Below are 13,367 nucleotides of genomic sequence, written 5' to 3'. Positions count from 1 at the left end.
AAAGAACTTTTGATGTGGCTTTTTTAATACAAAGTTTCAAAACTTTGTATGACATGGCTCTTATTTCTTTGTTGATCTTGGTCTGTATATACATGCGATTATGCCCACAGGCACCCTATCTCAGCTTATGCCTAAGAGAAGGCTCTCCTCTCCCACACTTTGCTACTTGATAACAAGAGGTTGAACGGTGGATAAACACAATCGCTTAGATGGAAGAATATATCAGGGAAGGCTGTAGCAGTCGCAAGACAGTAAATTGAAGAAAAATTGTTGCTCAACCTTTGTTCAGCATCAAAATTTGGGTGCACTAAAGTCTGAAGTAGATGATTGATCAGTTTCTTCCATGAGAGGAGACCACTAACCTATCTTTACTAAATGATTGCAAGCTGTGCACATAGAGCTACAAAGCTAGAACTTGGTTCTCAAAACCTCACACAGATGTTCATCTTTATCAAAGAACCTTACAGCCGATTTTGAATGTCGCACCTACCCTGATACCAGTATCACGTCAAGCAAATCAGCGGCTTTATTTTGCTTACCACCCAGCTGCGGGTCCCTAGAAAGCTCCCCAGCTTTCTTACTCTGTCGAGTTCCTTCTTTTTATCCTCCAAGTTGGAGTTCTTTCTAGAACTGTGCACATAGAGCTACAAAGCTAGAACTTGGTTCTCAAAACCTTACACAGATGTTCATCTTTATCAAAGAACCTTACAGCCAATTTTGAATGTCACACCTACCCTGATACCAGTATCACATCAAGCAAATCAGCGGCTTTATTTTGCTTACCACCCAGCTGCGGGTCCCTAGAGAGCTCCCCAGCTTTCTTACTCTACATAAACTCTGTCGAGTTCCTTCTTTTTATCCTCCAAGTTGGAGTTCTTTCTAGAACCTTCCCTCCAAGCACAGTGCTCACACCTTGTTAAATCTCATGATGCCATGTGTCCTAGCCCCTCATGGGCCTACCTTTTCACCCTTCCCTTAGTGCCTATACATAGGGATACTCTTAGGACTTACCCCTTATTGCTGTAAGCACTATCAAGCCTATCAGTTTCCCCCTTACACCGTGGTGTCTCGGTATTATAGTTGGCATAACAGTAAGTGACTTCAAAACAAGATTATGAGTAAATGAGAAAAATAAAAAATAAAAACTGAGAGTCAGAAATAGACATTGATACAAGCTTTAGGGAGCTGTGATCATCAAGTCATTATGATATCTCCCCTTTAACATTCTTCCTGTGCTAATTTGATTTCCTATGCCACATCACGACACTCCCCACTATTCAATACGCATATGCTATCTTGTGCATGTAAGGGGAAGAGAGAGACATGATTCAGACATTCCAAAAGGTTCTATACAATAGTCTCCAATCTCACTCCAAAGCTTCCTATATATCAGAGCACTGCAAGAAGGTTACTTGATTTCATCATAGTAAAGAGATAGACCTCCAAAATGAAAACAATATAATCATTACCACCAAATAAGAACAAAACTAAGCAAAAATATATATTTTCGACAGGTAAAATATGTTATTCCCTTGTGATACATCAAAAATTGTTGGAGTTCTTGATGGAGGGTTCATCCGATGCAGCAATGCTGGAACATTCTGACCACCCAAAAACTTGTTTCTCTACAACTTTGCTATGGTTTTTCTCCACCTTCCCAAAAATTCTCGACCACCCAAAAACTTGTTTCTCTACAACTTTGCTAAGGTTTTTCTCCACCTTCCCAAAAATTCTCGACCCTGCTCATAGGCATCGAAGACCCATGTTGCAGAATTCATATTTCAAACATGGAAAGAAAGTTGAACAAGACTTTAAAAGAAGCAGCCTAATTCAAAGCGAATACACAACATAACAGGAATGAAGCTCCAAAAAGAGCCTAGAACTGGGGTGTTATTTCGAAATCGGAGAATAAGAGAGGCAAAGTATGCATGCACACCATGTGTGCATGAGCTTGGGCAAGCCTGCATGCGGGTGGGCAGGGGTGTGACGTACATCTGGATAGATGAACTGTGTGTGCTCGCGCGCACATGCATGTGTGTGTGTGTAGACATGCATGAGAATGTGTGCAGCGGGAGTGTAACTATCAATATATATTGTAGGTAAGTATATGATGTGGCGCCTAACCAGCATACTGCAAAATTTACCTTACGTCCATCAGCAGCAAGGAGATTTTCCCCAACAAATGTGCTTCTAAAACCCTGCGGGTGAAGTACCTCCTCATAACTGCAAGCTCCCATTTAGATTGAAAAGCAATCAGGCGCTGGCTGGTGTCTTCATTCTAGTCCAAATAAGCAACGAAAGACAGAAAGAATCTTCATAATGCATCTAAAAGTTTCTTCTTTGATGCAATCTTTGAGAGAGCTCACACTTCCAGAGAGACTGCATATGGAGGACCGCCTTCATGGTCATCTACCTGCCAAAATCAGCCACGCCATCATTGGTTTTCAGATCATAAATAGTGCAAGCTAAACAATCAACGAATAACATTGCCGCTTAACAAATTTTATCCTGAATTTGATTCCAGAGATTGTTTAATTTTCCGTCTTTCAACAAGAATACTAATGGATAGTCAAGGTCGATTATATCCAAGATTGCTTTGAAACTGTGATCAAGCTTCCTGTCATTTGATCTACTAGCAAGATAAACTACAGCAAATCAGTATTCCACTTAACAGTCCCATTATGCAAATAATCGCTTTGAAACTTGATCCAGTTCTCCTGCCACACCTTTAGGTAGAAGCAGATAGATGTATTGATCAGGAAGGCCTAATGACAATGTCCAGTAAAAAATTTCGTAGAAGCACCATCCAGATGGGTGCTGGAAATGCATGGTGGTGGCAAAAAAGCTTCAGAAACAAGGCACTCAAAGGAATTACAAGGGTTTTCATGCTTCGTTGGTCTTCTAACTAGACTTCAGCGCAAATAGTGAAACCTGTACTGTTGAGCAATAGCATTTTGTCCTACATTTGCTACTACAAGCATTCCAAGAACAAGTCATAAAACTCTCTGAAGAGGCCCTTAACCATACTCTCTGTTATGTATAACAATAACTTGCAATTATCCTCCCACAACAAGAGACCCGATCTTCAGCCAGAGACGCACTGAATACTTCTGTTCTAGAACTGCCTTTCACAAATTGAATGTATCCTAACCATTGCAAGAAGAAGGAAGATGGGATGTATTGTATAATAGCTCTTCAGGTGTCCACCAGGACAAAGCTTAAATAATGGCAGGCATTTGACACTGTCTTTATTACTGCTTTAAACATATATTTGGATTTAAATAATCTCACTAAATCTGTCACAGCAATCTGGCAAACAAGAGGGCTGCCTTTTTTAGCATCGCTAATATTGCTTTCACTAATGTCAAAGGTTGATAATGGTGTAGATCTTGCAGGATGCTAGAAACTGACTAGGGTCACTTTTTGCACGACAACTAGGGCTATTTTTCTCACATGCAGTAGAGAGCTAACTGTGCAATGGAAAACTTGCTGGCCACCCCTCTACTGCTACATAAGTATAGAGGCAGGTTGGCAATCATTTCCTTCATCAGATCAGATCACAGAATGAAAACCTTTGTGTAGAGTCAGTCTAACCTATTAATATGTCTAGAACTGGGATTGGAGATTCTAGTGTTGGCTCCAATCCACCTCATAGAGCACAGTGAGGAAAAGTACCATCTTGAGTTGGTCATTCTGAAGTCATCAGGGAGAGAGAGAGAGAGAGAGAGAGAAAGTTTATTAAAGTCTTCCAAAGACTGATGGGTCTATGAGACTATGAAAATCCTGGTACAAACAAACTGTGAGGGTGGAGCTACTAAAACGAGCATCCACACCAATGCAGAATGCAAAAAAATGCAAAATGGTAGTACTAAGTACTAAGTACAACATAGTCACGCCAATGGTCAACTACGTATCAATCTCATCATCATCGTCATCATCAACATCGTCCAGTGCATCAGGCTGGACGAGGCAATGGAGGCATGAACGCGGCAATAGAGCGCTGTCGGCCGCTCACGGGTGTGACCCTGTGACGTGTCCTGGTCATAACTCTGCGCCTCCTTGATGATACATCTGAGCGTGAGAATGTGATCCATTGTCCCATGATCACGCCGAAACCCTGCATGTCCTGCTACTCTAAGTCCTCGCCGCTCTGCAAATTGGCTGACCTCGAAATCAACCACTGATGCATAAATCTTAGACATGACATGTCCAATCATAATGGTCCTATAATTCTCCGGGCTCATGGGATCCCCTACCTTGTGGATGGGTGAAATGGTTTTCAAGGCCACGTGCGTGGAAATCCCGAACAAACAGCTTCATTGAAAAGCTTTGCTAAGATCGGGGCTAGGAGGTTAATCCCATATACAATAAACTCAATGCATAGTCCCTCGTGATCCTTCGCTCGGCCATTATGAAGTTTCATTACAACGTCCTTCACTCCCCCCTTAGTGAAGAGGGTACATGAAGTGGGGCATGGCAAATGTGAGAGGTCAGGGACTGGCTGATTTGGAATGGCATATAAAGTGCGTTCGTAATTATACCAGGCCTGAGTGTCAGTGAGTGGAGAGGGGGAGTGTCCCTCAAGAAATCTCCCCCAAAAGTCCTTAGAGTTGTTACTAAACAAAATTTTTAGTAGTTCCTCCTCGTTTTGACGAGTGAAATCTAGTTTCTTTCTACGTACCAGTCGACGATACTCACGTAGCGTCGAGAGAGAGAGAGAGAGAGAGAGAGAGAGAGAGAGAGAGAGAGGTTGGGGGGGGGAGGGGGAGGATTCTCTCAATTGCGCTTCGCTGACAAATGTTAATTACCACCCTTAATGACGAAGTTGTGACACAGACTCGAGGCCTACTTTTGAGTATAGAGAATTTTGTTCACCAGAGCTTTTATGAAAAAGTTGTTGTACTTCTAATAAGTGAGGCAATCAACCATCACAATCAGCCCTTCTTCATTCTCCCTTGAATAGCATGGCATGTCTTTTCATCTCCATCCCCATGACAGTCACAAGAAACTGTGAGCCTGACCTTTGTGCTCTGGCACGAAGTAGACGCAGCTCTAAAGTACCATACAAAAATCTTACCATGCCAGCAAGACAAATGGACATGTTTCCTGGTGGTTTATTACATCCATTCTCCCTTTCTAAGGACAAATGGAGACACAAAGCACTGAATTTCATCAGTGGACTGCCCTTCATAAACAAGGGATGGAATTGCAAATACAAAACGGTAGATAGGCTAACCAAGAAATCCCATCAAAGTCCAGTTTCCAGCACCTTAAGTTGCCTGGCAGTTCATACACAATCTGTTAAAATATCTAATTTCCACAGGAGCTTGTGACAGATGGATGGGAAAGTTTGATAGAAGTTCTTCCCCATTGTGGGTGCAAAGCTCACAACTGACAGCATCCCAATACTATATAGATGGGTAATCTAAGTGAATAAATGGGCACAGATGAAGTCAGCTATGATGAAACCCAAAGACCATGCATGAGCTGCTTCACCTTGCAGAATTTTGCTATGAATACCAAATCCTTATTCTATTCGGATATGGAGGTGAACAAATGGGTGGAGATGTAGTCATCTACGATGAAGCCCAAAGAGCAGCCTTGCTGCATATTGCTACAACAATAGCAAAGCCTTGTCCATTAAGATGTTGGGCTCAAGCTGCTTCCAGCGGATGAGCAAAGGAGATACAGAATTCGAGTGCATTTGAGAATACATAATAAGTATGCATGGTTAAGGGCAGTCACCAAGACCAAGCGTAGCCCACAGATTTTATGAACCAAAAATAAGTCAAGGGTGTAGCACAAGAGTTGGACATGCCACGCAGATCCAAGATCCACAACTGCTCAAAATGTCCAAGGGTCTGCATCTGTAAATTTCCTATGAGCTCAAATTAATTGTGGACTGAAGAGATTAAGTTGTTTAGACAAGCTGGTCAAACTGGTAATTTTACAAGATAAGAGAATTCATACCCTTGTCTATCTATCTCTTTCTTTCTTTTAGGGATGATGCTCACTTCACTCTGTCCAGAGACAAATTTCCTGATGTAGCAATCATCAGCTGAACATTTGGGAAACTTTTACATCTACTTGAATTTCACTAGTTTTCAGGGTACATTAGTGCTAATTGTGCAAAAAATCTTTGAGACACTCGAAGGGCACATCTGCATTTCCTTTCACTTGTTGTAATTTGCGATGGTACATAGGGGACTCACCCCATTGCAAAACTCATTCAGGATTAAACGGGAAGACAATGTCTTGCTCCCACTCCCGCACTCTCTCCATTCACTTCCTTCACCATCCTCCCCATGTCCACTCTGCAGAACATCACTAGTTTCTCTTAGGTTCAAGTACAAGAAAATACATAATAAATGTTCTCAATTATACAGCCAAATTCAGTATTACTAAGAACAGCAGGTTCTTTCTAATGTACGGCTAGGGTTGCATTAGACATGCAAGCCCCACGTCAGAAAACACTGATGGTTTCTGCAGTTGTGAGGATAAAGTGACATCTGCCCTCAATTTTAATCATCACTGTCAAATATATCATTAAATTCATGACCTAAATTTGCCTTCACAAGGCTCAGTTTACTTAATTGCAGATATTATCATAACTATCATATATCCAATGTTGAACTTTGAGAATTCCTGGAAAACAAGAAAGAAAGAGTAACAAGAGAGAGGTGAAAAAGAAAGAGAGTTTATATAAGGACACCGAACAGACTCAAAATTAGAATCAAAAGTGTTTGATCTTCAAAATTTTGTGGCCTCATCAGTACACATAGCTTCCCTTCAGAGATTCCAGATATCCAGTTCATGACCATATGCTCTCACACATAATGCATATTCACATACTAAAACACACATAAGCAGCTACATTTATACAAAGTTATCAGTTTCACCAAGACTCCCGAGACAAGAGATTAATAGAATCTCATTACTTAGATTCTTCTCTACCTATGCTTGTGAAGATACCAAAGGACATGGTTAACTTGGTGAGGCAGCACAAAATTTTACATTGCTTCTCTATTCAATGCTGCCGCAAAAGCTGCACATCATCTAGGTTTCCAGTGTATACTTATGGCAGAAGACAAAACAACGTTATTCAGATGATACAAAACAAGTCTGAACAAAGGGAATAAACTCTATCTTATTTAACCTGCCTGACAAGTAGACCAAGGATCATGCTAGAAGCTCGAGCCAGTATTTGAAACCTCTCAGGTGTATGTCAATGTGTAAGATGTAAGAGATTTATTAACATGCAGAAAAAAGAGAAAGGCGGAATGATTGAATATAATCCTCTTGTTACTTTCCATAAAAAATGGTGGAGCAGAGCTTACTGGAAACATGATTGTGATCAGCTCACCATCAAGTGCAAGCAATTCTGCTATTTTTGACGCCCACATGGGCCTCAATGAAGGCTCTAATGCACAAAAGAACCTGCATGCGTACATAACGATTACTCTCTCTCTCTCTCTCTCTCTCTCTCTCTCTCTCTCTCTCACATATATATATATAGTTTACGTAGATCTGTTCAAAGTCCAACAAATGTTATTCAGCAGTCAACACTGCCTTTGCACAAAATACTTCTTAAGTTCAAAGGATACCCAGTGGAGCTGGGCAAATCATGCATACCCTTGAGTGTTAAATTACAGGACCCTTGTTCCAGATTAACTGCCATGGCTCTCTCCCCAAATTCTACAATGAGAGAAATAAGAGTTCTTGCAGAAAACAGCAATGGATATAGAGACTGCATGCAGAATTCAGTGATGAAAGCTTTAAAGCAATAGATGACTAGTACAAGAGAATGGTGTTTCACGTATGGAAGCCTCTAACTAAAGCACACAAGAAACTCTGCCATGACAGAAACACAGCTTTATAGGGAGGAGCTCGAAGCCCCAATCCTGGTAAGAAACAAACCAAGAATAGTCAAACTTTGCCCAAAAGTAAATCGGCAAATTTAGCTTAACCTTATCAATGGAGGGCACATCAATTGATGTGGTTGATGGGGCCAGTTCGTCATGCTTGCAGTTTGCATGGCAAACCAACTTCTGAAACCGCAATGCATAAACTAAAGGATACTTTCAGTAGGCTAGGTTAGAAGCTGCAGTGTCAGTCTCATTCCTTCTGGTCAAGATGAGATCAAGCTGAGATTGGTGGCTTTGTATTGATTTATGCCTGTACTCTACTCATAACTTGATTCGCATGCATGAGAGTAATCTTGTGTGCCTGTGTGTGTGTGTGATTATATGCTGGGTATGTTTTCTTGCATTTACGAGTGAAAGTCTATTGATTACAACAAGGAAACAAAGAGTAATGAGTGATCATGTAGTGAGTGTAGTGTGTATTTTAAGGGGCTTATGTCTGTGGAAGGGAGCATCAGGGAGAGAGTTGACTTGCTCACCAGTTGAGAATGGACTAGGGTCAGTTGTATGAAATCACTGTTCGTGTGATTAGGGGAGTATGTAAGGTTTGCGTTGTGAGCATGCTGGCATCCAACAGTACCGCAGCCACTGTGGAGCAGAAGTCGATTAAGGAGTTTAGGGGAAATGACTTCTACAAGTGGAAGTGGCGAATGAGTCTTCACCTTAAGGAATGTGGACTCTAGGATGATGTTACTGGTCTTGTGGATCCGCCACGAAGTGTAGACTATGACAAACAAGATGAATTCCATTCATGTGGCCTGCCCAAGATGGTGCGCAGAAAAGGGGGCGAATTGCAAGCTGAGAGAGAGAGGGAAGAAGAAGAAGTACCTCCAATTAGACCTTCCCCTGAGGGCAGGCCAACAAGATATAGGGTAAGTTTGGATGAAGGACAAGCCCTGGAGAAAGATAACCGTGCCAAATCAATCATCTGTAAGGCCTTAGCTCATGGTCCTGCCTGTCAGGTAGGGGGTTTCAAGAAGGCCAGAGAAATATGGGGAAAACTACGTGGCATTTATGAACACAAATCTATTATTTACAGATGGAACTTTAAAGTGCAATTAGCAAACGTTAAGATGACAACAAGGGAGACTGTTTCAAAGCATGCTGAAAAGGTGAAAGCCATATTTTATGAACTGGCTGGGGTTGATTGTTTGGTGGATGAAGAAGATCAAGTTTCAGCTTTTTGAAATAGTGACACTAATGATTTTGAGATGCAAGTAGTCACTTTGGGCAAACGAGTTTTGATAGTGGTATTATGTGTCTCAAGAGAAGGAAAAGACACCACACCAAAAAAAGGAGAGTTCTGATATAAATCAATGCCAACAAGGTATGCAAAAGATGGATATGTCAATGAGGCCCTATAAGCATGACATATCAAACGTCCAGTGTTTTGAAAGCAATGAATTCAAGCATATTGTCTGCAAGTGAGAAGAGAAAGCATGATTTTGCTCATCGAATAATAATTGATGATAAAGAAGGTGTTCTAACTATAGAAGACCTGTTGGTGGTATTTAGATTTCCAAGCTACAAAGCATATGACACCTCATGGTGTCCATATTTATGACAATCCGCTGTTCAAGGAGGAGATGATGGAAGATGCCAATTTGATAGAAGTTTGGATTTTGGTAAAGTAAGGATTCTGCCAATTAATGGCCAAACAATTATACTTGCACAAAGAAATTTGATTTAGTTGGGAAGCTAGCTGAGAAAATTTGATCAAAGACATTTGCCAGGGATGTATGCAGAATCTATGATGCAGTAAATAGTTTGATAAAATATGCTTATAAAGCTGGAAACCTTGGTGATTTGTCAATAAAGCTTCACTGATGGTATCAACTGATGAAGAGTTGAAGAAGCAGAGTTGGCAACAAAAAGGCATATCGTGTGGTTTACATAGCTGTGTTTTTGTAACCCAAATCGTGTGTGCAGAATATGCAGGGAGGGCAAGCAAGCCTGAGATTCATATTACTGGTCTGAAGGAAGTACAGTAAGAAATTGAACTAGTCTGTTCTGATATACGTGAGATGACAGTTTTCAAAAAGGGAAGATAACTTCTGTTGACAAACTTTTTGTATTCTGCTTTTTTTAAAACAGATGTTTTTGAAACTTTCAAGATTTTCAAAGCTATGGCAAAACACCTGACTGAAAAAAAACAATAGCAATTCAGTCTGAAAGGCTGGCCACTGGGGAGAATCGCTCAGAGAATTTAATGCCTATTGTTGAGAGTGCTCACAACGGAAGCAAGAACGGAAGAAGGAGAGAGAGAGAGACAGAGAGCCACACAAGTTTGGTGGGTACAGAACCACCCTAATCTTCTTTTTTCATTCATTTATATATGTGTTTGAGTATTGTACATAACCGGGGTAAAGGCACAGTGACCTTTAACCCCCACAACCTCCCACTTAAAAGACAATGTGCTTTTAAGAGAGAACAACCAGTGAGCATACTATCCAATACCCATCAATACACGACAATACTCAAACCGCAGACTAGGTAGACTCTTCGTCAACATATCTGCAAGGTTATCATCTGTATGAACCTTGACAAGCTCTATGCGCTTGTCCTCAAGTATCTCCCTGATGAAATGGTACCTGACCTCAATGTGTTTGGTCTTCACATGAAAGACCGGATTCCGTGCTAGCTGAATAGCACTCGTGGAATCACTATGCAATGTCGGTACACCTGTATGAATCCCCAAATCTCCCACTAGCCGATCAAGCCATATAGCCTCCTTGCAACCCTCTGTGGCTGCAACATACTCAGCCTCTGTGGTAGACAAAGCAACGCACTTCTGTGCGCGAGACATCCACGACACTGCACCACCTGCAAAGGTGAACACATAACCAGAAGTGGATCTCCTACTGTCCACATGCCCTGCATAGTCTGAATCTGTATACCCAAGTACACGCATGTCTCCTCTACCAAAGTAGATGCACATCTCCTTGGTACCCTTCATGTATCTCATGATGCACTTAACTGCCTCCCAATGCCTCTTTCCTAAATTAGCCATATACCGGCTAATAACTCCCACTGCAAATGCAATGTCTGGTCTAGTAGCTATCATAGCATACATAAGACTCCCAACTACTGATGCATAAGCAACCTTGGCCATCATGGCCCTTTCCTCATCTCATTTGAGACTATCTGTATGACTCGGTTTCATATATGGAGGCAATGAAGTACTCACTGCCTTCCCCCTCTCCATATTGAAACGCTGCAATACTTTTGTAACATACTCTTTTTGTGAAAGCCAAAGGAGTTTCTTACTCCGATCACGCGTGATGCGCATACCAAGAATATGACCTGCAAATCCCAAATCCTTCCTATCAAAGGCCTCATGCAACTTGGCCTTTAATGCATCTAGCTCATAAGTATTCTTGCTAGCCAATAGCATATCATCCACATATAGTGCCAAGATTATCAGGCTATTATCCTTAGCTCTTTTAGTGTAGAGGCAGTGAATGCAAGTCTTTCTGGTGGTTTATGGGCTGAGGCAATGAAGACTGCAGTGCATGTGATCAATAGATCACCTAGTAAGAATTTGGATGGTGGTATTCCTGAAGAGGCATGGAGTGGCAAGAAGCCCTCTTACTCTCATTTGCATATATTTGGGTGTGAGGCATATGCACACGTGCCAAAAGAGCTTCGAAGGAAGCTAGATCCTAAGTCTAGGAAATGCATCTTTCTGGGTTATGGTGAAAGTGGAGAGATGGACTATTGTCTCTGGGATTCAGAAGCAAAGAAGATCATACGCAGCCATGATGTAGTCTTCAATGAGAAGAAGATGCATAAGGCACCCATGAGGGATGTGGAAATAAGGAGAATCACTTTCCAGGATGTGAATGCACCCACATATGTTGATAGACAGCAAGCTGTCCATGAACCAAATGTGCAAGAAATGGTACCACCAAGTACTCCCACAGGTATACAATCAAGGGTAGATGATGGATCATCTATTGGTAGAATTGATGAGCCAAATGTGGCTGATATGCAGGTGGGACAGCAAGCTGAAATGCCCTTGAGAAGATCATTTAGAGTATCTAGACCGCCTGATAGGTTTGTTCCAGGGGTAGACTATGTGATGCTTACTGATTGCGGGGAGCCTTCTTGCTACAGAGAGGCTATGATGCGTGAGAATCAACGCAAGTGGGAGTATGCTATGCAATCAGAGATGAGTTCACTTATGAAGAATAAGACTTGGGACTTGGTTTCTTTGCCACATGGAAAGAAAGCATTGCCATGTAAATGAGTCTATAAAATGAAGGTCACAAGTGATGATATGCCTAGGTACAAGGCCCGTTTGGTTGCGAAAGGGTTTAAGCAAGAGAAGGGTGTGGACTTTGATGAGATATTCTCTCCGGTTGTGAGGATGACCACACTTAGATGCATGCTTGGACTAGTGGCATCAGAGGATATGGAGCTTATGCAGATGGATGTCAAGACAGCTTTCTTGCATGGGGATTTGCATGAGGAAATTTACATGGTGCAGCCGGAAGGCTTTGAAGAAAAGGGCAAAGAGTATTTAGTTTGCAAGCTGAAGAAGAGTCTCTATGGTCTTAAGCAAGCACTTTAGAGAATGGTATCAGAAGTTTGATGCTTTCATTCGGTCCCAAAGTTTTAGAAGGAGTGATGGAAAGCATGCATTACAACCTTTCTTGAATGGTACGGTTCATCTTTTCTGCAATTGGATTTTGCTCTGGAGTACGAGGGGATGTGAGCTCCCTCTTAATCCCACGTGTATCACAGAAATGCTGAAAGTCATGAGAGAGATACTCTCCACCATTATCAATCCGTAGGCATTTAAGCGTTCTACCTGACTGATTCTCAACCAAGGCCAGCCATTTCTGAAATACCTGGAACACATCACTCTTTCGAGCTATAGCATAAGCCCACACTTTCCTAGTTGCATCATCAATGAATGTCATATAGTATTCACCCCCGCCTAATGACCGTGTAAGCATGGAACCACATACGTCTCAATGCACCAAATCAAGCTTTTCAAACTCTTTCTTTCCCCTTCTTTTATGGGCTGATTTAGTCTGCTTCCCATAGAGACAATGCTCACAAAATTCAAAATCAGAGAAACTCAAATCCGGTACATAACCCAAACAGCGTAAGAGTTTCATTCCATTCTGGCTCATGTGCCCCAACCTACAATGCCACAAAGAAATGCTTGGCTGCTCGGTTATTGCAACAACATGATCAAATACCCCTGATACATGTAAGGGATACAAAGTCCCACACTTGGCAACCCTGGCCAAAAGCATAGAGTCCTTTTAAATTTTCCAGCTCTAAAAGCCAAAAGTGGTGTAAAAACCAGCATCATCTAGCTAACCCACTGAAATAAGACTCTTGGTCAACTTAGGCACATGTCTCACATGTTTCAAAATAAATGCAGACCCATTTGCAAAAGAAAACTTTATGTCACCTACTCCCACTATGTCA

At 41.6% G+C, this 13,367-nt stretch overlaps 1 protein-coding gene across 5 annotated transcripts in view; it reads right to left on the bottom strand.

The window, feature by feature from the left end:
- Window positions 1-1,437: 1,437 nt before the first annotated feature.
- LOC147892105 (thiocyanate methyltransferase 1-like) overlaps window positions 1,438-13,367 on the bottom strand; it is a 29,018-nt gene continuing 17,088 nt past the window's right edge. For 2 of the 5 annotated variants that reach the window (XM_087388648.1, XM_087388649.1), the window contains 3 exons: window positions 7,338-7,437; window positions 2,367-2,413; window positions 1,438-2,223 (listed from right to left, as the gene is read on the bottom strand). In XM_087388648.1, coding sequence (XP_087244774.1) covers window positions 1,812-2,223; window positions 2,367-2,413; window positions 7,338-7,437 — 559 coding nt within the window. In that variant the 3' untranslated portion in view covers window positions 1,438-1,811. The remainder of the gene's footprint in view (window positions 2,224-2,366; window positions 2,414-7,337; window positions 7,438-13,367) is intronic. The other 3 variants (XM_087388650.1, XM_087388652.1, XM_087388651.1) reach the window with 2 other exon arrangements.

This window comes from Dipteris shenzhenensis, chromosome 17 (genome assembly GCF_047967505.1).
Source record: "Dipteris shenzhenensis isolate YYH24624 ecotype China chromosome 17, Dip_SZ_1.0, whole genome shotgun sequence".
NCBI lineage: Eukaryota > Viridiplantae > Streptophyta > Polypodiopsida > Gleicheniales > Dipteridaceae > Dipteris > Dipteris shenzhenensis.
This window is presented reverse-complemented; position numbering and strand designations above follow the sequence as displayed.